The 23,859-nt window shown below is 46.4% G+C and overlaps 1 protein-coding gene across 2 annotated transcripts in view; it reads right to left on the bottom strand.

Moving 5' to 3' along the window:
- The window catches only part of SLC39A4 (solute carrier family 39 member 4), a 67,749-nt gene that overhangs the window by 34,510 nt on the left and 9,380 nt on the right, over positions 1 to 23,859 (bottom strand). The window contains exon 1 of one of the 2 annotated variants that reach the window (XM_083622009.1): positions 4,551 to 5,527. The exons of the other annotated variant lie outside the window; for it this stretch is intronic. Coding sequence (XP_083478135.1) covers positions 4,551 to 4,955 — 405 coding nt within the window. The 5' untranslated portion in view covers positions 4,956 to 5,527. Of the gene's footprint in view, positions 1 to 4,550; positions 5,528 to 23,859 lie in introns of those variants that run through there. 2 annotated transcript variants of the gene reach the window in all.

A 23,859-nucleotide genomic window follows, 5' to 3' on the forward strand; every position in this document is an offset into this window, starting at 1 on the left:
AAGCTAAACAGCCTCTCAGATGTTTCGGACTATTGCTTCCATCATGTTCTGGCTGTCGGTAATGAGAGTTGTAGCGCTAAACATCTGGAAGGTGCCAGGTTGGGCAAGGGGCAGGCTGGTTCATGCCAAAAAAAGGTGAAGCTCAACTTCTCCACTCTGCTGGCTGCGGTGGTGTCTGAGGTGAAACACAACCACCAAGCCTTTTTTGCAGGTTGAACATGATGCAGCAAAGTGGCTCCAGCAGAAAAAGAAACAGAAGTGCTTTGCACTGACCACATCACAGGGTGAAAGCTTCAAAGACGGAAGGAGCTCGGGAGAGCCTGACTGCTGGATCAGATGAAAACTCATCCATTGTGCTGGGCCTGCGGGTAGCCAGAGTAACGCGGTCCAGGTCTGGTCCCGAATCCAAGGGTTCTGCGAGGAGTCAGTCCGACAGAGCCAAGGCAGGAAAGCAGGCAAGGTCAGGCACAGGATCACAGGCAGGTTCTAGCAAACAGCAATGTTGCTCCCGCAACCTGGGGCAGAGTCCGACAGCCTTTTATCTTTGTCGGGGCCAGTCCTGATCCCTCGGCGACTCACCTCCCTGTTTCGGCCGAAGGCGAGCACGCCTCCCGTGAATACTCAGGTCTCTCCTTCTCTCAGACCTCAGTCTCTGCAGCTCGGGAGACGTCAGTGGGTTACTAGACCCAGGGGCCGCGTCAGCCTCCCCTGACCCAACCGGTAGTGGAGCAGCTGTAAGTGATGGCCCAGCTGGAGGCAACGAGGTCATCCCTGCATCTGGAGCCAGGGCAGGCTCAGGCCCCTGACTCGGCCCAGCTGGTGTTGTTGCAGGGGAACCTGTGCAGATTGGGACTCTTCAGGATCAGGCCCCAGACTAGGTTCAGCTGCCGCCTGAGGCAAAGGGTCCAGTGCGGACTGAGACTCCTCTGGCTTCGAGTCTGAGCCCGAGTCCCAAGCCATCACACTCACAGTGGCCAACCAGATGTCTGTGGGAAACCCAGATTCAGGATTCGAACACAAGAGCCCTCTCTGTTCCTGCAGTTTCCAGCAACAGGCATTTGTAAGCATTGCTGACACCAGCTGTGCAAGTAGAGCACAGCCATTCTGGCTAGTAGTCCTCAATAGCCCTCTCCTCCTCCAGTCTTCTTTTAAAGCCATTCAAGTTGGTGGCCATCACTGTGGCAGGGAGTTCCACAGTTTAACTCCGTGCCACATCAAGAAGGCCTTTATCTGTCCTGATAAAAGGACCTGCACAGTCCTTTGATCCTGTGAAATCTCCAACTTCTGTAGGCCATCTGCATATTGGCTATTAACTCTTTGCTGCCCACAGCCCTTGGGGAAGGGCCCCCCACTTTGCTTCACTCTGTGATGTAGCCTCTTCCCCTTCTTCCAACTCATGGCCATTAGCTTTGCGGCCGAACCTTGCCCCAGCGGAGGTTGCCAACCGTTATTCTGACAGGGCCCTTGTCTCTTGAGCTAATAGCTGCAGTACAGGCAGAAATGTAGCAGATGATGTTTGAACTCTGCGGGGAAATGCAGTGCAGAAAATGCTCTGCAGCACTTCAGCCTGACGTGAAACTCTTAAAGCCCACAGAAGCAGTGGAAGTGAAAACTTTGGCAACCGTAGCTGCAGCCGAGATCCTGTTAACCAAGAGATTACGACTGCAATCGTTACCCAATGCATTTTAGTATTAAAAGAAGGTGTTTGATTAAGGCAGTGAGCTGTATCCTTCCTTGGAGGTTTTCCAGCAGAAGCTGGATGGCCATCTGTCATGGATTCTTTAACTGCAATTCCTGCATCGCAGCGGGGTTGGACTAGATGATCGCAGGAAGTCCCTTCCAGCTCTGCAACTCTGCAATTCCATGATGATGAGGATACTTTGGGCTAGATTCTTTGGTCCAGCCAGGAGACAGTTCCTGTTGCCCCGGCGAGCTCTTAACTTTTTCACATTTCGTTCTTTGCTTGGTGCTTTCCCCAGAGACACTGTGCAAAATGGGTGAGCACGGATAACAAAACATCTGTTTTTTAAAAATACCTTGTTTTTTGTCTAAACCTATGATCCGGTGCCAGGGCAGGAGAACTGGGATTCATCCAGGAAGGGTTATGACTAAGGGGCAGGAGGCCTGAGGGTTCAACCCCGATGGCATCTTCCAACAGGGCTGGAAGAGTCACTGCCTGAAACTCTAGCAGACAACCAATTTCCTAATCTACTGGGAGGAATGGGGCCAGCCTATGGTCTGGAAGTCTGTTAATAACTGACTGGATTCCAGGTGAGGCTGGAGGACCATTGAGAATTCTTACAAATATTGCCTAGCAAACTGTTTCAGGAATGTGAGGCACGTCCTTCAGTTGACCAGCTGCCGAGGGGAGGCGTCTGGGCACGGGCAGCTGGGCTTTGCATCCTTTGCTGAAATTTCCTCATCTGCCCCATCGTTTTCCTGCATTGCAGGGGGTTGGAATAGATGACCCTCGTGGTCCCTTCTAAGTCTAAAATTCTACAACCTCTTGCTCCGAGTTCTTGCTCCTTCAGCTGATACCGTTTGCAATTTCTTACTTCTTCTTTTTTGGAAAAAACCCTTTCATTCATTTAAGAGCATTCCTGTGCTTGGGCTGTCAGCTGTTCTGTTAGACCAGCTTTCTCCAAAATCAGATTCTGGCCCCAATTCATCTGGACTGAGTACTACCCTGTGATTATGCTTTTATTAGAGAGCCCCATGGATTCATGCTCCCACCCTCACTTTACACATAACTTTACGAAAGCAGACGTTGAAAATAACTACACCTTTACCCTCTTTTTAAGACATGTTCTATGGCTTTGCATTGCATGGAGCCCACAGAGAAGAGTTGAAGGGATTCCTTCTCCTTCCTCAGGGATGTAGGAGGGCAACTCCATACCTGCCAACAGTTTACAGGCAAGAATGGGCCCCGCGTCAAACGACCTCATTGCAGGGGGTTGGACTAGATGGCCTCTGGTGGACCCCATCCAGTTCTAGGATTCTATGCCCTTCCTGTCGCCAGCCCTCATCCCCTACATGCTGTGGGCAGATTCACATCATTTTTTCCCCTAAAAGGGCACACATTTCAAGGGAATGGCTTCCCCCCAAGTACCCTGAGAACTGGGGTGTTGGGAACTGTAGCAGAAAACTATAGTTTCCAGGATTCTTGGAGGGGGAGGGCAAGTCATGTGCGCTTTAATATACGGTGTGGATCTGCTGGCAGCCATGTCTGTTCATATCAGCCTGTTTTCCACCGGTTTTAAAGCTGAAAGTTTTCTTTGGCTCTCTAGATCCATGATACAGCTGGGGGAAAAAACCTCCATTGTCCTGCAACATGTTATTAAGTGGTTCAAAGTGAGTCTCGCCAGCAGGTGAAATAACATGCTAGGTGTTGCTGCGGCGCCTTAAAAGTCCACGCACGGGCATTTTACATGTCTCGCCATTCCTGGCAAAATGCATGCCCCCCACAACACAGTTCAGAGGCAGAAGGGAAAGACAACTGGAAAAACTTGCAACTGGGAAGTGTCCCAGTGTGGTGCAGGGGGTTAAAATGTGGGAGAGACCAGGGTTCGAATCCCCACTGAGCAAGGGAGCTCATTATGGTGGCCTTGGAGGCCAGTCGCTGCCTCTCTCAGCCTAAACTACCTCCAGTGCCGGATTTACGTATAAGCTAAACAAGCTATAGCTTAGGGCCCCACTCTCTTGGGGCCCCCAAAAATTTAAAGAAGGAACAAAACTGGACGTACATTTCCAAAATGTAAGATAAAAATAAAATAAAAATAAAACCTACATACAGCAACAGTGTTTTGTGTTGTGTAGGCTGCTATTTGTGATGTGCAAATGGCTTTAGATACCTATCAGGTCCATAAATTACCATATAACATATATTCAACACAAAAAACAGCAAGAGTTTGTTATTGACAAAGGACAGCTGGACATAGAAAGGGCCCCATTACCTTCAGGAGCTGAGGGCCTCATCAAACCTAAATCTGGCCCTGGCTACCTCGCAGGGCTGTTGAGAAGGGGAAGGGAGCCCTATGCAATGTTTTGAGCTTCTGGGATAAAAGGTGGGATATCAATAATAATAATAATATTAATAATAATAATAATTTATACCCCGCCCATCTGGCTGGGTCCCCCCAGCAACTCTGGGCGGCTTCCAACAAAACACTAAAATACAATAACCTATTAAACATTAAAAGCTTCCCTAAACAGGGCTGCCTTTAGATGTCAATCAATCAATCAATCAATCAATCACAACCGTAAGACTGAACCCAGCACCCCGCAAAGACCAGTCAAAGCTCCTGTGGTTTTCCCAGAGACAGATAGCAGGAGAGAGAAAGGGATTTTCCAGATGGCTAATAGGAACGGGATTTCTCCCTGGTTGCCTCCTTTTCCCAACACACCCCTCCTCCCATTCTGCACCCAAAGCGAGCGAAGCCAGCAGCATCCCATCCAGGGCGCCTGCCTCATCCTTCGGACCTTTGAACCCCGGCTGGAGTTTGACCCAGGCAAGCGGGAGAAGACTGCACACCTGCCACCATCCTCTTTACCTTTTCACACGGCACTGCCGGGCACTGCACACGACCCACCGCAATATTTAACAGGGACTCCAGGGTGCCCTGGGGCAGAACGCCTTCCTCGCCCGACGCCAGGAGTGTCCGCAGCTCCAGCAGGGCTGGGTCCAGGCTGGCATCCTCCGGGCCGGGCCCTGGCATCGCCATCCCTGGGAGACAGAGCAGGAGGACGACGGCGACGACGGAGGCTGTCCAGGGGAGAGGTGGCATGGCTGGGTTGGCAAGGCTATCTTCTGGAGACTGGCAGGTGTGCCTGCTGCTGGCTGGCTGCTTCTCCAAGACAGGCTTTGGGGCAGGTGCCCAGGTGCTGTAGACTCTCGGCTGCCCCGCTCTGCCGCTTGCGATGATTGGCTCAGGGTGAGATTGCCTCAGGTTAACCATTCCACAGAACCTGTCCAGCTACGCAGATCCCTCACCTTGATAGAGGGGCAGGTCTTGGCAAGCAGAGAGGCAGAGGCGGCAGACCCTGGCTAATCCGAGCTTCTGGGTCACCAGGAAAAGAGGCAAGCAGCCAAGGCTCCAGCCAGGGAGGAAATGAGCCAGCTTCAGGCTCCAGCTTCTTGCCCAACCGTCCTCATGAGCTCACCCATCCAACGTCCCCCTTTGGGGTGGAAGGGATCCTCCGCTGTTACCTCATCCAGGCCACAAGCGTGAGGATGAGGAAGGAGGGAGCGAAGGCGTTCGGTGGGTCTTTTCACAACTGGCGCTCAGAAGATCCCCTTTCAGCCCAGAATGAGTCATTTTGTGTGTGTGTCAAACAGTTTGAAAGGCTCCTGGCTGGGTTCCAGCACAGAGGGACATCTAAAGTGTGTGATTTTTTTCTTTTCTTTTTTGGGGGTGTGAGCGTTTGGTTTGTGTGTGGATGTGTGTTTTTGTTGGGCTTTCTGTAAACTGCATTAAAAGCTTTCCGGAGGATTAGTATTCCACAGCACATATTGAAAACAGAGTTTTGTGGCACCTTAAGGACTGACAGATTCATTACAGTATCAGCTTTCGTGAGCCCACAAAGGCTTATGCCACAACCAGAGAGCCTTTAAGGCATCACAAAACTGTTGTTTGTTGGGTTAAGAGAGAGGGGAAAGATCCTTGCCAGAAGAGGACACTCAGCACATGAACTGAGTTAGTTTGCCTTTATTTCCTTTAAAAACACACACACACAATCGGGGTGGGGAGCGCTTTGCACGTGCTCAGAGTGTACTGGCTTAAAGTGCCAGATTTTTTTCCAATACGAAAGGGGGCAATGTCACACGGGAAATTTTAAAAGGGTAATTGTTTAAACCTCAAACACAACATTTTAGGCGGTGTAGGTTTCTCATCTGCAGGGGCTGCCAAAAAGGGAGAGATTGAGACATTGTTCAGGAAATAACAACAACAACAACAACAATAATAATAATAATAATAATTTATTATTTATACCCTGCCCATCTGTCTGGGTTTCCCCAGCCACTCTGGGCGGCTTCCAACAAAACACTAAAATACAATAACCTATTAAACATTAAAAGCTTCCCTAAACAGGGCTGCTTTCAGATGTCTTCTAAAAGTTTGGTAGTTATTTTTCTCTTTGACATCTGATGGGAGGGCGTTCCACAGGGCGGGTGCCACCACCGAGAAGGCCCTCTGCCTGGTTCCCTGCCTCAAGGCACTGAACAGGAGACAGTGCCTAAACTAGGAGCAAAGGATGTCTCTGAAGAAGTGGGCACCCAGCAGGATTCCACAGGTGCCCTTGGGCTCCCTCTCCTGCGTTGGGAACACACTATTAAAAGCAGCCAAACAGCTGGTGCTTTAGAAATAAGAAATTATGTCTGGTTATGACATTACGAGGAACAGTTATGCACCTGCCAATCTGCCTCTGCCTCTCCCATCATTCCAGCTTTGTTCTTCCTCCAAGCCCTCGGGGACTGAGCGCCCGGCATTCCTGCTCCGCCTAGCTTGCTCTAACCCCTAGAGGCCACAACCCTCTTTCCAGATGCTGGGAATGAAACTCAGCCATGCTGACGCATCTCCTTGCTCTTTCGCCACACCCGTTTTACGGTCCTAAAGAGGACCCAGGAATGTCGAGGGCCAATTTCCTTGACTTTCAGGAGCATAAACAGCACATTCCTTGGCCACCCAGGGGCATGCCCCTCTGGCTGAAGTATCCAGACAGGCAGCACAGAAGCAATGCATAGGGTGTGAGAGAATCAGTGCTGCCTAGTGGTTAGAGTGCTGGACTAGGACCCCGGAGAGACCGGGGTTCGAATTCCCACTTGAACATGAAGTTCACTGGGTGACCTCAGGCCAGTCGCTTTACAGGATTGTCGTGGACTTTACGTTGTTCTCCTGCTTCTCACAACAACCCTGTGAGGGAGGCTAGCCTGAGAGGCAGCGACTGGCCCAGGGATTTACCTGGTAGAAATCACAGGTGTGTGTCTTCACCTGCCTCCCTCTCCAGGGATATCAACACAGACTTTTGTGTCACCTTAAAGACTCACGCGTCAGCTTTCCTGGACTGATGCGTGAAGTGTTATCCTGATTTTCAGATATACTCACTTTGGGAAGAGGGCATTGCCAGCAGGCAGGTGAGAGGGAATGAAAAGCAGATAAGAGCAGAGATAGAGTTAGTTGCGTAAGCAACAGGGGCAATACACAAAACATTAGTTGTTGGTTACGCAGACATCCTGGCATTGGAAAGCCAGTTAGCACAGGTAGTGTGATTTCTTTTATACATAAAAAAGACCCTATTGTTCTGATCCATTGCGCAAGTGGTAGCACTGAATAGGGATAATTATAGCATTTTTTTCTTAAAAAGCAAGAGTGGCTGAGCTGGTTTGCAGGGCTGGGGAGGGGAATCTCAAAAAGTAAAAGCTTCATTAGGGCGCGCCAGAAAGTCAACAAAACGTGGCAAGCTTCTGAGTGCAGCAGAAGTCTTCAAGAAGGTGGTATGATAGACATGTTCAAATATTTGAAGGGCTATAATAATAATAATAAAAATAAAATTTTATTTATATCCTGCCCTTCCTGGTTCAGAAAACCGGACTCAGGGCGGCTAACAACAAATTTAAAACACTTAATTGATGCAACAAAAACAGCATAAAATACAGTATAAAACGTGAATAACAATAAATTCAGAATTAAAAAATCAATTTAGGAGGAAAATCCATCCAATAAACATTAGATGATCACCAGAGCTAGCTGGCTAAATTAGTGCTACTTGGGCCAGTGTGGAGGCCAGGGGAGAATTAGCTGTCGGATCCCAGAGCGGGTAATCTTCATAAAAAGGGGAGAGGGAGGGAAGGAAGGGGAATAAAAGATCAGACTAAGTTCAAATTGAAAGCCAGGCGGAATAGCTCTGTCTTACAGGCCCTGTGGAAGGGAGTTAAATCCTGCAGGGCCCTGGTCTCATGGGACAGAGCATTCCACCAGGTTGGAGCCATCACTGAGAAGGCCCTGGCCCTGGGGGAGGATAATCTGACTTCCTTAGGGCCCGGGACTGACACATGGAGGATGGCAGAAAGTTGTTCCAATGGATTCAAATGACAAGGAAGGAGATTCCGACTACGTATATCAGGAAGAACTTTCCAACGGCAAGGGCTGTCAGACATTGCAGCTGGCTCTGTTAGAAGATGGTGGACTCTCCTTCCTTGGAGATTTTTAAACAGAGGCTGGGCGGCCATCTGTCCGGGGTTCTTTAGCGGCGCTTCCTTCATTGCAGCGGGCGGGGGGGTGGTTGGACAAGATACCCCTTGCTGGTCCCTTCCAACTCTATGGAGTATTGTGAGTCAATGGATCAGAACTTGAGTATGCAGAACTTCAGGGAAATTCAACAATTCTGCAAAATCTTCCTGGGCATTACTGTATGTGTGTGTGTGTGTGTGTGTGTGTGTGTGTACACACACACACACACACACACACACACACACACACACAGTGGCACCTCGGGTTACATACGCTTCAGGTTACAGACTCTGCTAACCCAGAAATAGTGCTTCAGGCTAAGAACTTTGCTTCAGGATGAGAACAGAAATCGGGCTCTGGCGGCACGGCGGCAGCAGGAGGCCCCATTAGCTAAAGTGCTGCTTCAGGTTAAGAACAGTTTCAGGTTAAGTACAGACCTCTGGAACGAATTAAGTACTTAACCTGAGGTACCACTGTATAGTGAATCACCTGTAGCAATTGTGTTACTGGTTCCACTCCACCCCCTGCGACTCGGTGTCCCTTGAGAGAGAGAAAATGTTTCCCATGCACCTGCGCTTTCTGTTTATGTTTCAACGTCTATTTTCTTGTTTGAGAAAGGCTTGAAGCTAAAATCTTTTCAAAGCCAAGAACTGAATGAGTCAGCATGGTGTAGCGGTTGAGCAGACTAGGAAGACACGAGTTCAGGTTTCACTTCTTCCAGGAACTTGCTGGATGGCCTAAGTCATGCTTCTGAGATTTCTCAGTCCCTCCCAACCCTACAGTTCTATTATTGTCTCAGCTTTCTTGTAAATGTGACTGAGCTTGTTTATTCATTCATTTAGAATCACAGAATCGTAGAGTTGGAAGGGACCCCAAGGGTCATCTAGTCGAACCCCCTGCAATGCAGGGATCTCAGCTAAAGCGGCCATGACAGATGGCCGCCCAACCTCTGCTTAAAAACCTCCAAGGAAGGAGAGTCCATCACCTTTGCAGGGTGTCCATTCCACCGTCAAACAGCTCCTACAGTCAGAAAGTTATCTCCTTTCCTGTAACTTGAAGCCACTGGTTCGAGTCCTAACCTCCAGAGCAAGGGAAAACAAGCTTGCTCCATGCAGCAGCCTTTGAGATATTTGGCTCTCCTATCTCCTCTCAATCTCTTCTTTTCCAGGCTAAACATACCCAGCTCCTTCAACCATTCCTCATAAGGCAGGCACACCCAACCTCCTGCCTTATGGCCTACAACTCCCATGATCCTTAGCTAACAGGACCAGTGGTCAGGGATGATGGGAATTGTAGTCCAAAAACCTGGAGGGCCAAAGGTTGGGGATGCCTGTCATAAGGCTTGGTTTCCAATTGCAGACCTTTTATCATCCTGGTTGCCCTCCTCTGCACACATCCCAGCTTTCTGTGTTTACCGGATAGCTCAGTTGGTAGAGCATGAGATCCTTGATCTCATCTCAGGGTTGTGGGTTTGAGCCCCACGTCGAGCAAAAGATTCCTGCTTTGCAGGGGGTTGGAATAAATGACCCTCGTTGTTATGTACTGAGTTGAATAGGATCCAAAAGGCAGCAGTGTGATTGGTCCTAGAACAGTAGGGTCCAGAATGCAGCAGCCTGATTGGTCCTAGAACAATAGGGTCCAGACTGCAGCAGTGTGATTGGTCCTCAAACAATAGGGTCCAGAATGCAGCAGTCTGATTGGTCCTAGAACAATAGAACCCAGAATGCAGCAGTCTGATTGGTCCACAGGAGCCACCCAAACCAGCTCCAGTTGGAAGTGAATCTGCAACCTGTTTGGCCTACAGGAGAATCCCAGAATTAGCCAAGCACGTGGGGCCCATTGTGTAAATAATGTATATAAAGCAGACATTTTGGAGGAACTTCCATTCCTCCTCACCACTATGAGCTGAATAAAGAGCATGAAATCCACTCTCGACTCCGAATATATTTCACTCGTCATGGTCCCTTCCAACTTACAGTTCTATGATTCTAAAACGTGAGGATTTGGCAAGTACACTGACTTCATTTATATTCCACCTTTCAGCCAAGGGACTCATGGCAGCATTCATTAAATCAGAGAGATAGAAGGGACCCAAAGGGTCATCCATTCCAACCCCCTGCAGCCCATTTCTCTTGTCCTCCATTTTATCCTCACAACAACCCTGCAAAGTAGGCTAGAACTAAGAGGTGATGACTGGCCCAAGGTCACCCAGGAAAGCTTCATCGCTTACTGGAGATTCGAACCCTGGTCTCCCAGGACCTAGTCTGATGCTCTAACCACTACATCACATTATCTCTCCAGCATGAGAATGTTCTGAAAGTGCTGTGTAACTGCTCAGGTTATAAATAGCTCCTAACTTACCAGCACAACAAAACAGGGTAATGGAACATTAAATACGTGCAGATCCGGCAAAAGCTTTGGGGGATTACTGTAGAAGCTCTTTCATCAGGTGCAAAACAAGAAACCACCATGAAAGCAGATTACACCATTATAAATCTGCGAGTATTTAAGGAGCCATAGGATCTCTGTAGTTTTTGCTGCTCCCCTGCACACCTTCAAACTTACAGAAGAACCTGCAAGGTTGTTGGTTTTTAATTATTGTTTTGAAGCAAATTATAACCCTGGAACTTTGCCGCTATGCACTGATCTCACAGAAATCCTCCCTGACAATCTTGCTGTGTACAAAGAATGTCTTCTTTTCCTCTGCGGTTTAGGTTTGTGATGCTTAATGAGCAGAGCGATGTGGCCAAGACAAACAGCAAACAGAGATAGACAATCCATTCTGGTTTGGTGACTGCAATCCTGGCTCCACACCCTTAAAGTTAATAACCGGAGGCTCACTTGGAGCAACAAGTCCCGCTTGCTCCAGGATTAGCCCACTCCTAGGGGCTCAGCTGTGCTAAGGGCTAACCAAGCAAGGCCTTAAGCCCCAGGTGGAAGGAGAATTGTCGTCCCAGCCTCCCTGCTCTGACTACAGCAAGGGGAGTTAGTCATGGGACAAATCTTCAGACCCTCTGAGCATGGGCAGAAGAGATGGCTTTCAGACCAGCCTTGATGGCTTTAAAAGGGGATTGGACACTGTTACAGAAATTACGGGGGTGGCGACACATCTTTAAAGTTAAATGTTACAAATATTATGCCATGGCCACTGGGCCATCACCTCCTGGCAAATAGAAGAGGAAGAGATTTTACTTTCTTGGGCTCCATGATCACTGCAGACGGTGACAGCTGTCACAAAATTAAAAGACGCCTGCTTCTTGGGAGAAAAGCAATGACAAACCTAGACAGCATCTTAAGAAGCAGAGACATCACCTTAGTTAAAGCTATGGTTTTCCCAGTAGTGATGTATGGAAGTGAGAGCTGGACCATAAAGTAGGCTGAAGAATTGATGCTTTTGAATTATGTGCTGGAGGAGACTCTTGAGAGTCCCATGGACTGCAAGAAGATCCAACCTGTCCATTCTGAAGGAAATCAGCCCTGAGTGCTCACTGGAAGGACAGATCCTGAAGCTGAGGCTGCAAGACTTTGGCCACCTCATGAGAAGAGAAGACTCCCTGGAAAAGACCCTGATGTTGGGAAAGATGGAGGGCACAAGGAGAAGGGGACAGCAGAGGACGAGATGGTGGGATAGTGTGCTTGAAGCTACCAGCATGAGCTTGACCAAACTGCGGGAGGCAGTGGAAGACAGGAGTGCCAGGCGTGCTCTGGTCCATGGGGTCACGAAGAGTTGGACACAACTAAATGACTAAACAACAACAACAACATCCTTTCAAATTGACAGCTCAGGGAAGTTACCTAGCTTTAATAATAATAATAATAATAATAATAATAATTTATTATTTATACCCCGCCCATCTGGCTGGGCCTCCCCAGCCACTCTGGGCGGCTTCCATAGAAACCAAAAATACAGTAAAATATCACACATTAAAAACTTCCCTGAACAGGGCTGCCTTAAGATGTCTTCTGAATGTCAGGTAGTTGTTTATCGCTTTGACATCTGCTGGAAGGGCGTTCCACAGGGCGGGCGCCACTACCGAGAAGGCCCTCTGCCTGGTTCCCTGTAGCTTTGCTTCTCGCAATGAGGGAACCGCCAGAAGGCCCTCGGCGCTGGACCTCAGCGTCCGGGCAGAATGATGGGGGTGGAGACGCTCCTTCAGGTATACTGGACCGAGGCCGTTTAGGGCTTTAAAGGTCAGCACCAACACTTTGAATTGTGCTCGGAAACGTATTGGGAGCCAATGTAGGTCTTTCAAGACCGGTGTTATATGGTCTCGGCGGCCGCCCCCAGTCACCAGTCTAGCTGCCGCATTCTGGATTAGTTGTAGTTTCCGAGTCACCTTCAAAGGTAGCCCCACGTAGAGTGCATTGCAGTAGTCCAAGCGGGAGATAACCAGAGCATGCACCACTCTGGTGAGACAGTCCGCAGGCAGATAGGGTCTCAGCCTACGTACCAGATGGAGCTGGTAAACAGCTGCCCTGGACACAGATTTGACCTGTGCCTCCATGGACAGCTGTGAGTCCAAAATGACTCCCAGGCTGCGCACCTGGTCCTTCAGGGGCACAGTTACCCCATTCAGGACCAGGGAATCCTCCACACCTGCCCGCCTTCTGTCCCCCCAAAACAGTACTTCTGTCTTGTCAGGATTCAACCTCAATCTGTTAGCCGCCATCCATCCTCCAACCGCCTCCAGACACTCACACAGGACCTTCACCGCCCTCACTGGTTCTGATTTAAAAGAGAGGTAGAGCTGGGTATCATCCGCATACTGATGAACACCCAGCCCAAACCTCCTGATGATCTCTCCCAGCGGCTGCATGTAAATGTTGAAAAGCATGGGGGAGAGGACAGAACCCTGAGGCACCCCACAAGTGAGAGCCCAGGGGTCTGAACACTCATCCCCCACCACCACTTTCTGAACACGGCCCAGGAGGAAGGAGCGGAACCACTGTGTGACAGTGCCCCCAGCTCCCAGCCCCTCCAGACGGTCCAGAAGGATGTTATGGTCGATGGTATCAAACGCCGCTGAGAGATCCAGCAGAACTAGCAAACAGCTCTCACCTTTGTCCCTAGCCTGCCGGAGATCATCAACCAGTGCGACCAAGGCAGTTTCAGTCCCATGATGAGGCCTGAATCCCAACTGGAAGGGATCCAAATGGTCCGCTTCTTCCAGGCGTGCCTGGAGTTGTTCGGCAACCGCCGAACAACTTTTTATATTTTATAGTATAAAATGAACTCCTTTGCCATTCTCCATTCCAAAGCTATTTTCCCCTTGAAAGGGACTCCAGGAAGTTCCCAGAGGTGACAATTGCTGAGCTGATTGTTGGCCAAGGAAAGCCTAATCCCACCACCAAACTTGCCAAGGGGTCCAGACATGCAAAGGAAGTTCTATTGTACTTTGGGTGGTGGGACTTCAGAAGTGTTTGCCTATGCTCATCTTATACCTGAGTCTTGCCCTGCCATGTCTGCTTATGCTAATCTTGTACCAAGGACTTGTCTGAACATCTTTGCCAAGGTGAAACTAGTGTAACCCCTATCTACCCCTCCTCTTTTGTGACATGTCAGTGATGTAGCAATGATGCTGTACGAACTGTATTCTGGGATGAAATATACTCAGAGTCGCAAAGTGATTTCATGTTCTTTATTCAGCTCATAGTGGTGGGGAGGAATGAATGAAAGTCCCCTCAAAGTATCTGCTTTATATACATTATTTACACAATGGGCTGCACATGATTGGCTAATTCCGGAATTCTACTGTAAGCCAATCAGGTTGTGGATTCGCTTCTATCTGGAGAATGATTGGGTGGTTCCTGCCAACCAATCATACTGTTGCATTGTTCTAGGACCAATCAGACTGCTGCATTCTGGATCCTATTGTTCTAGGACCAATCAGACTGCTGCAGTTTGGATCCTATTCAACTCAGTACATAACATGGGATACAGTGGGAAAGTTTTAAAAGTCTTTGTCACCCCATCCTCAGGGTTCAAAATTCCTCTTTGAACCTGTTGCGCAACAAACTTGGGTCTACAGCTATTTGCTCCGGTTGGTAGCTGGACTCCTTCCTTTATTCCGCCGGGACCCGTGGGCTCTGCCCGACCAGCTGGGTGACTGAGCAGCCTCACACTTAGATTTTTCCGTAACAACACAGAGGAGAGGTCTATTGATGGCCATTAGCCCCCTATGCTCTGCCACCAGAGTCAGAGGTTGTATATGTTTCTGAATGCCAGTCGCTGGAAACGGTTGCCAGACTTTGGCACCAGTTTGGAGTGGACAGCGCTGGGTTTTGGGGCAATAGCTATGACCGTAGGTTTGAGCAACAATTGCTCAGTTTGCAGGACGCTGCGGAATGTGGAGTTTTAACAGAAAAACAGTACAAAACAACTGCAACTGTTTGGCACTGGTTTGGAGGGGACCCCAAATTTCATAGTTAACGTTAAGTACGAACCCCACATTTGATGTATCAATTGATCAGTTTTGTGGGGTGCTGCAAAACACAGGGTTTTCGCAGCAAAATGCTGCAAACAAAACAAAACAAAACAAAAACCCCACCTGCAAAACTTTGGACTGGGTTTAGAGAGGATCTCAGATTTTGGGGTTCGTAGTTAATTTTCTTGAAATAACCTCTCTTGTGATCGAATCACTGCCTCTCAGCCCAACTGACCTCACAGGGTTGTTGTGAGGATTGGAAAGGAGAAGTGTGGACACCAACTTCCTTAGAGGAAGGGAGGATGTAAGTCATGAGAGATACTAACCCATTTCCTCAAAAGGATATATTAGAATTATTGCGAGAGTTCCGAAACCAAAAACTCATTGACCCCCGCCCAATTTAAAATCTAAATAAAACCAGTATTATTGTTATTTTTAAGCTGCATGTTAAAACCTCTTTCTCTCACTTCTGCTCTGGGTGGGGTGGGGGACTAATTTCCCCACCCAGAGCAAAGTGTTCTGCTGCTGCTGCCATGCCTCTCCTCCTCCTTTCCCCCCTACCTTCGTCACGCACCTTTTAAGTTAACTTCAATATTTGCCCACTTTCTTTTCACTTGCTTCTCTGCTCCCATTCATGGAAAGGAACCTGAGCTCTTTCAACATAGGAAGGGCCCCTGGGATTGCGTCATCCTGGGTGGGGGGTTCCCCAGCGACTTCACTCCCGCCAGCTTCCTCATAGCTGGGATGCCTCAGGCCATACGGACCCAGAGGAGGAAGAACAGGATGTGTACCTGTGTGTCTGTATGGTGAGTGAACAGACGGCAAAATCTGGGCACCGCTGGGTTCTCGAGGGCAGAGAGAGCCTGCCTAAAGTCTTTCTGCCTCTTTCATAACACTATGGACACGCAACGAAACTGAATGCTGGAAGATTCGGGACGGGAGGCGGGGAAATGTAATTTTTTGCGCAATGCATAGTTAAACTGTGGAACTCACTGCCAAAGGAAGCAGTGATAGCCGTCAACTTGGGATGACTTTAATAGAGAAAAGTGGATAGAGAAAAATTTTCCTTCCTCTCTCATAACACAAGAACTCATGGGCATCCAATGAATTTGAATGCTGGGAAGATTGGGGACAGTTAAACTACACGGCGCCTCGTTAACCTGTGGAACTCCCTCCCACAGGAAGCAGCGATGGCCACCAATTTGAATGGCTTTAAAAGAGGGTTGGACAATTTCACAAACAGTAAGAGCTGTTAACAGTGGAACAGTCTCCCTCTCGTTCCTCAGAGGTTTTTAAGCAGAGGTTGGATGGCCATCTGTCAGGAATGCTTTCACTGAGATTCCTGCATCGCAGGGGGTTGGACTATATCAGGCACCTGCAAACTTAGCCCTCCAGGTGTTTTGGGACTACAATTCCCATCATCCTTGACCACTGGTCCTGTTAGCTAGGGATGATGGGAATCGTAGTCCCAAAACATCTGAAGGCCGAGTTTGGGGATGCCTGTTTGGGTCCCTTCCAGCTCTAAGATTCTATGAGGCTATTGATGGCTACTAGCCAGGATGACAATGCTTTGCCTTCATGGCTGGAGGCAGCAAGGCTTCTGAATCCCAGGTCCTGGAAGCCACAGAAAGGGAGAGGGCTCTTGTATTCAAATCCTGTTTGTTGGTGTCTCACAGATTCTGGTTGGCCACTGTGAGAACAGGATTCTGTTTTTTTTTTTAATGAATATTTATTGAATTTTCCAATTTTATATAAAGACAAAAAGAAAAAGAAAAAGAAAAAAAAATTAAAAACAATTCAGTTTCAATAACAGTTTTCAGTCACATGTTTCTTTGACTTCCTCATACCTCCCCTTCTTGTTCTCTAGTTCAATTTGTTAATTCAGCAAATCCTAATCTCTTAACATTCCTTTTAAAATATCGCCTTCTTTTCCACTCAACTTTTTTAGATTTAGTAACAAAAACCATTATAATCCCCCTTATCTTTATCATAACAGCTGGAAACCACCAAAGTTCGAACCAACATCTTTTCAAAGTTCATTAATTTTATAATATTTCTGTAGATATTCCTTAAATTTCTTCCAATCTTCTTCTGCTGACTTTTCTCCCTGGTCGCGGATTCTGCCGGTCATTTCTGCTAGTCCCATACAGTCAATCAACTTCATCTGCCATTCTTCCAGAGTGGGTAAATCTTGAGTCTTCCAGTGCTTTGCTATAAGTATTCTTGCTGCCGTTGTAGCATACATAAAAAAGATTCTGTCCTTCTTTGGCACCAAATGGCCGACTATACCCACGAGAAAAGCCTCTGTTTTTTTCAGGAAAGTATACTTAAATATCTTCTTCATTTCATTATAAATCATTTCCCAAAAGGCCTTGATCTTTGGGCACGTCCACCATAGGTGAAAAAATGTACCTTCCACTTCCTTACATTTCCAGCATTTATTATCGGGCAAGTGATATATTTTTGCGAGCTTGACTGGGGTTATGTACCACCTGTATATCATTTTCATAATATTCTCTCTTAAGGCATTACATGCCGTGAATTTCATACCTGTGGTCCATAACTGTTCCCAATCAGCAAACATAATGTTATGTCCAAGATCTTGTGCCCATTTAATCATAGCTGACTTAACCGTTTCATCCTGTGTATTCCATTTCAGCAGCAAGTTATACATTTTTGACATGATTTTAGTTTTAGGTTCTAGCACTTCTGTTTCTAATTTAGATTTTTCCACCTGGAAGCCAATTTTCCTGTCCAAATTGTATGCCTCCCTTATCTGAAAATAATGTAACCAGTCTCGGACTTTGTTTTTTAATTTCTCAAAACTCTGCAATTTCAGTCTATCTCCTTCTTGCTCCAAAATTTCCCAATATTTTGGCCAACTGGCCTCCATATTTAGTTTTTTCTGAGCTTTCGCTTCCATTGGTGACAACCACCTTGGGGTTTTGTTTTCCAATAGATCCTTATATCTAGTCCAAACATTAAACAAAGATCTCCTAACAATGTGATTCTTAAACGCTTTATGAGCTTTAACCTTGTCGTACCACAAATATGCATGCCATCCAAACACATTGTTAAAACCTTCTAAATCCAAAATGTCTGTGTTTTCCAGAAGCAGCCAGTCTTTCAACCAGCAGAATGCTGCTGACTCATAATAGAGTCTGAGGTCTGGCAGGGCGAAGCCACCCCTTTCTTTTGCATCAGTCAAAATCTTATATTTTATCCTAGGCTTCTTGCCCTGCCAGACAAATTTAGAAATATCTTTCTGCCACTTCTTAAAACATTCCATCTTGTCCACAATTTGTAATGTTTGAAACAAAAACAACATTTTAGGCAATACATTCATCTTTATAGCTGCTATTCGACCCATCAAGGAAAGCTTCAAATTTGACCATGTTTCGAGATCTTTTTTCACTTCTGACCAGCATTTCTCATAATTATTTTTAAATAAGTTCCCATTTTTAGATGTCATATTAATCCCCAGATATTTCACCTTCCTCACCACAGACAGACCTGTTTCATTCTGAAATTTCTCTTTTTCAAACAATGTCATATTTTTCTCTAAAACCTTAGTTTTGGTCTTATTCAATTTAAATCCTGCCACCTGACCAAATTCTTGAATTAGTTCTAAAACTCTTTTAGTACTAGATTCTGGCTCCTGTAACGTCAAAACTAGATCATCTGCAAAAGCTCTCAGTTTATACTGTTTGGCTCCGACCTGTATACCTTTGACCAACCGGTCCCTTCTAATCATATTCAGCAAAACCTCCAGGACCGATATAAAAAGTAAAGGGGAAATTGGGCATCCTTGTCGTGTCCCTTTTTCAATCTTAAATTGTTCCGTAACCACATTATTTACAATTAATTTGGCCTTTTGTTCAGAGTATATTGCACCTATACCGTTTTCAAAACCTTGGCCTACCCCCATACCCTGTAGATTCTTCTTCATAAAACTCCAAGAAATGTTGTCGAAGGCTTTCTCCGCGTCCACAAATATCAGAACAGCTTTAGTATTTATGTCCACATCTAGCTTTTCCAAAATGTCAATTACATTCCTCAAATTGTCAGATATGTGTCTTCCTGGCAGAAAGCCCGCTTGGTCCTTATGTATCTCTTCAATCAATACTCTTTTCAGTCTCTTGGCTAAAATGTCAGCAAAGATTTTGTAATCCACATTTAATAAGGATATGGGACGGTAGTTTTTAAGTTGAGTCTTTTCAGTCTCTGTTTTCGGTATAAGTGTAATGTAGGCCTCTTTCCACGATTCTGGTGCCTTTTTCCCTTCCAAAATCTCATTGCAGACTTCCTTCAGAGGTTGTACTATCCAATCCTTCAAGGATCTATAGTATCTGGAAGTCAGTCCATCCGGTCCCGGGGATTTGCCCAATTGCATATTTAAGATGGCACCTTCTATCTCCTGATCTGTTATTTTACAGTTCAGCAATGCTTTACTTTCCTGTGAAATTTTTTGTAATCCATTTGTTTTCAAAAATCCATCAATGTCCCTTTCATTCTGTGGCCCTTGTGTGTATAATTGCTTAAAGTACTTCTGGAAACAATTTCTTATCTCATTTGGATTGTTTATATCTTTTCCTTCTACTTCCAGGTTTGTAATTGTATTCAGTTTTTGTCTTTTTTTCAATTGCCATGCCAGTAATTTCCCACATTTATCCGCCGATTCAAATGTCTTCTGTCTCATTTGTTTAATTTTCCATTCTATTTCCTGATTCATCAATTCCATATATTGTGTTTGATATATCTTTATTTCTCTCAGAATCTCTTGTGACTTCGGCTTGGCTCTCAATTTTTTCTCACCTTCTTTAATTTTCTCCAAAATTTTATCTTTTTTCTCATTTTGCCTTCTCTTTTTTAATGCATTCTGTTGTATCAAAAACCCTCTCATCACGGCTTTACTTGCGTCCCAGATTACTCTTTTCTCCACATTTGTTGGCAAATTTAATTCAAAATAGTCTTTTAGAGTCTTTTGGGCCTTGTTGTATACTTCTTCACCTCTAAATAAGGTGTCATTCATCCTCCATCTAAAGGTTCCGGTTGTTGTTGACTTCATCTCCATCTTTACAGCATTATGGTCGGAGCATGTTTTGGGGCAGATTTCCACTTTTTTTATCTTTGGAGCCATTCCTCTAGTAATCCAGATTTGGTCAATTCTGGTCCATGTCATCTTGGCTTCAGAGAAGAATGTTCCTTCTCTCTCCAAGGGGTTCTTAGTTCTCCAGATATCAATCAAGTCCATGTTGTCAGTCATTTCAAAAAAAGTTTTTGGCAGTCTACCATCTTTGGTAACTACCTGTTTTTGGGCCTTGTCCATATTGGTTGATACAACTCCATTCATGTCCCCCATCAAAATTATATTGTAATCCATAAAGTCCATCAAAGTCTCATGCAATTTCTTGAAAAATTCCGACTTCCCCTCATTTGGTGCATACACACCTACTATCAAAAGTTTCTCCCCTTGAAACTGAATTTCAATGGCCAAATATCTTCCTTGCTCATCTTTGAGGATAAATTTCGGTGAAAATTTCTCCTTAGCATAAATCACCACTCCTCTTTTTTTAACTTTGTCAGACGAAATAAATTCTTGCCCTAATCTTTTATTAACCAATACTTTCCTGTGTAGCCTCGTGACATGAGTCTCTTGTAAACAAATCAGGTCCAAATGTTCTTTCTTTAATATATGAAATATCTCTTTTCTTTTTCTAGGGGAGTTCAATCCATTACAATTCCAGCTTAAAAGTTGCAGAGACATGATTGATTAGTTAGCTTTCCCTCCTACTGCACCAAGTTGTTGTTCTTCTTCTGTCGGTGGCTTGTCTCTCCTTGGGCCGGAGCGTCCAGATATCAAATTTGCAATCTCCAAAAGTCCTTGTCCTGGCATCAATACGTCCTCAACAGAGTCCACTTCCTTCTGCAGGTCCTCTTCGTGGTCTTTCAAAAACTTGTCCTTGTCGTTCACTGTCCTTATTCTTATTTTCTTTCCTCTATATTTAAAAGATAGGCCTTGTGGGAATTCCCACCTGAAGATTATTCTGTTTTTCCTCAGCAAGGCAACCAAGTCTCTGTAGTGGGCCCTTACCTCCAGGATATGTTTAGGTATATCTTTAAAGATTTCCACATAAGTGTCCCCAATTTCTAGGGTTCTTTGGTAATGTAAGTTCAGTATCTTATCTCTTTCTTCCTTAGTTTTCAAAATTATCAGACAGTCTCTTGCTTTATTCTTTCCTTGTCTTCTGCCAAGTCTGAAAGCACTCACAATAGTGAATTCTTCCTCTCCCAGGTCCTTTTGCCAAAATTGTGTAAATTCTTTTGTAAGAAATTCTACCAAATTATCCTCACTTTCTGGCACGCCTCTTATTCTTAAATTTCTCGCCTTTCTTTCAAGATCTATCATCGAGAACGTCAAGTCGTATTCTTCAAATTTCTTATGTACCGGTGGAATCTGTTCCTGGGCAGCAGTTGCAATTTCCTTGGCTTCTTCAGCCAATTTTCTAGTTGACGCCGATTCTTCCAATAATTTTTCAATAGACTGCGTATTAGAGTTCACCTTTTTCCCTAATTCATTTATACTTGAGGTATTCAAATTAATGCTTGCAGTGTTCACTTCAATTTTTGCACAAGCCTCTGCTACTTGTTTATTTGTCTCTTCAACTCTGTTTGCCAGTTTCTCCAAAGATGCATCAATTTTACCCAGTGCTTGGGCTAACAATTCATCAGTTGACATAACCTTTAATTTTGCCTGTGGGGCAGCAGCTCCTGCTGTGCCCGCTGCACCCCCCGTTGAGGGCCTTCTAGTGGTATCTACTTTATAATGTTTTCCGGATCTGGTAGTTTTCTCCTGTGTCAACTCTGCTTTGTCTGCCATAACACTCACATGCACTCCCAAGGTCAGTCACACACTCAGGGAATTTGTTTTGATAGCATAGGAATTTTCCCACAGCAAAACTTACAGTCTAAAATGTCTTTGCAACGTAGTTGCCACTAGGGGTCTCAAACCAACTTCTTGTTGTAACTTTATAACCAATAATGTTCAAAAAGTCCCCGTTTCTTAGTATCAAATTTTTAGTCCCAAAATGTTCCTTTCCTTTCCCAGCTACTGTATCCTTTGCAGAGCAGTCAAACTTTAAACTCCATTCTCCATTTGACAGATCCCTCTGATCGGCTTCTCTGTCATAGGCAGTCCGTTCCCAAGTTTTAAAGTCAGCAGATGTATTTTAAAAATTCTTTCCTTGCAGGTCTAAGATCTTTCAGATATCTATCCACTGTTCCTGCTGACAGTGGGATAGGTTTTCTCTTCAGATATTGGGTTTTAATCCTCCCGAGAACTCCTCTTTCCAAGTCCCAGCTTTGAAGTCTCTTTACTTTGATCTGTTAACAGTCCGGGAAGGCAGACTTCCTGTTTTTACCTTCCCCCGTTTCGGCCGAATTCTTAGTAATTTCTTCCCAATATATGTCAAATTCCTACTCACGGGTAGTTGTTTTTGAGTCCAATTTGCCAGAAAAGAAATCAGCGCTCTCCGACCCTGGCTGTGCGGCTTCACTTCGCGGAGACGGGTAGACAGCTCTCAGCTCCACACCCCTCACCCCCGGTCCGTTCCGAAACCTTTAAAAAGGCTCCTTTGCAGCGAGGGGGGGGGCACAAATGGAGCCCGCCGAGCCTTCAGCTCACAGGCTTCCCCACCTGTGATTTTTTTCGGGTCCCCGCTTCGCCGTAGCGGTAGAACCCCAGCTCCACGAAGCCGATTTCCTCCGGTGTTCAGAGGAAATCCGCCATTACGGTCGCCGGCGCTGACCGGAAGTCCTGTGAGAACAGGATTCTGGTTTCGATGGGCCACTGGCCTGATGTTATTGCCAGCGTCAAGCATGAAGGTAAAGGTAAAGGGACCCCTGACCATTAGGTATAGTCACGGACGACTCTGGGGTTGTGACGCTCATCTCACTCTATAGGCCGAGGGAGCCGGCGTATAGCTTTCGGGTCATGTGGTCAGCATGACTAAGCCACTTCTGGCGAACCAGAGCAGCGCACGGAAACGCCGTTTACCTTCCCGCCGGAGCACTATCTATTTATCTACTTGCACTTTGATGTGCTTTCGAACTGCTAGGTTGGCAGGAGCAGGGACCGAGCGACAGGAGCTCACCCCGTCGCAGGGATTTGAACCCCCGACCTTCTGATCGTCAAGTCCCAGGCTCTGTGGTTTAACCCACAGCGCCAATCATAGGACTGGCTAAATGGCTTTCTGCAGGGATCAGCTCCATCGTCAAGATCCCCAACAGGGAAACTGTTCCTGATCTGACTGCATCTCCGCCCGACCTGCAGCTGATGTTACTTACATGCGCCATCAGGTGTAAGGCCAGCAGGTGTGATTTAGGGGAAGTGACCTTGTGGCCAAAGTGGCCCCCATGCCAAGTCAGATTTGGCCTTTGGGCTGGAGGTTCCCAACCTCTGACATAGCGCAGAGTTAATCTAAAGAATGAACAGGATGCCGTCATGGCCTCTAACTTAGAGGCATCCAAAAGAGGATTAGACAGATTCCCAGAGGATAAGTTTACCTACGAGATCGCCTTGCTCCACGTCTGCCCACTCAGCCGCTTCAAATGGTGGAGGAACTGGCCCTTTTACAGCTGCCACATGATATCTGAATGACATTTGTAAGAACTTCCCCTTTTAGTGAGGCAGCATCTTTGGAACTCCCTGCTTCTTGACCCCAGGCCAGAGCCTTCACCACAGTCTTTCTGGCACCTGCTAAAAATATTTTTGTTGAGACGAGCCTTCCCAGATGCTTAGAAACCTGGTGCCAGTTTTAATCTGTCCCCAGCCTACTGTTGCCTTAACTTTCCTGAAAGTTTCACATTATGGTGTATTCATGGTGCTGGAGGAGACTCTTGAGAGTCCCATGGACTGCAAGATCAAATTGATCCATTCTTAAGGAAATCAGCCCTGAGTGCCCCGTGGAAGGAAAGATCCTGAAGCAGAGGCTCCAAGACTTTGGCCACCTCATGAGAAGAGAAGACTCCCTGGAAAAGACCCTGATGTTGGGAAAGATGGAGGGCACAAGGAGAAGGGGACGACAGAGGGTGAGATGGTAGGACAGTGTTCTCGAAGCGACCAGCATGAGTTTGACCAAACTGCGGGAGGCAGTGGAAGACAGGAGGGCCTGGCGTGCTCTGGTCCATGGGGTCACGAAGAGTCG

Source organism: Podarcis filfolensis (genome assembly GCF_964270895.1).
Source record: "Podarcis filfolensis genome assembly, chromosome: 7".
NCBI classification, from domain to species: domain Eukaryota; kingdom Metazoa; phylum Chordata; class Lepidosauria; order Squamata; family Lacertidae; genus Podarcis; species Podarcis filfolensis.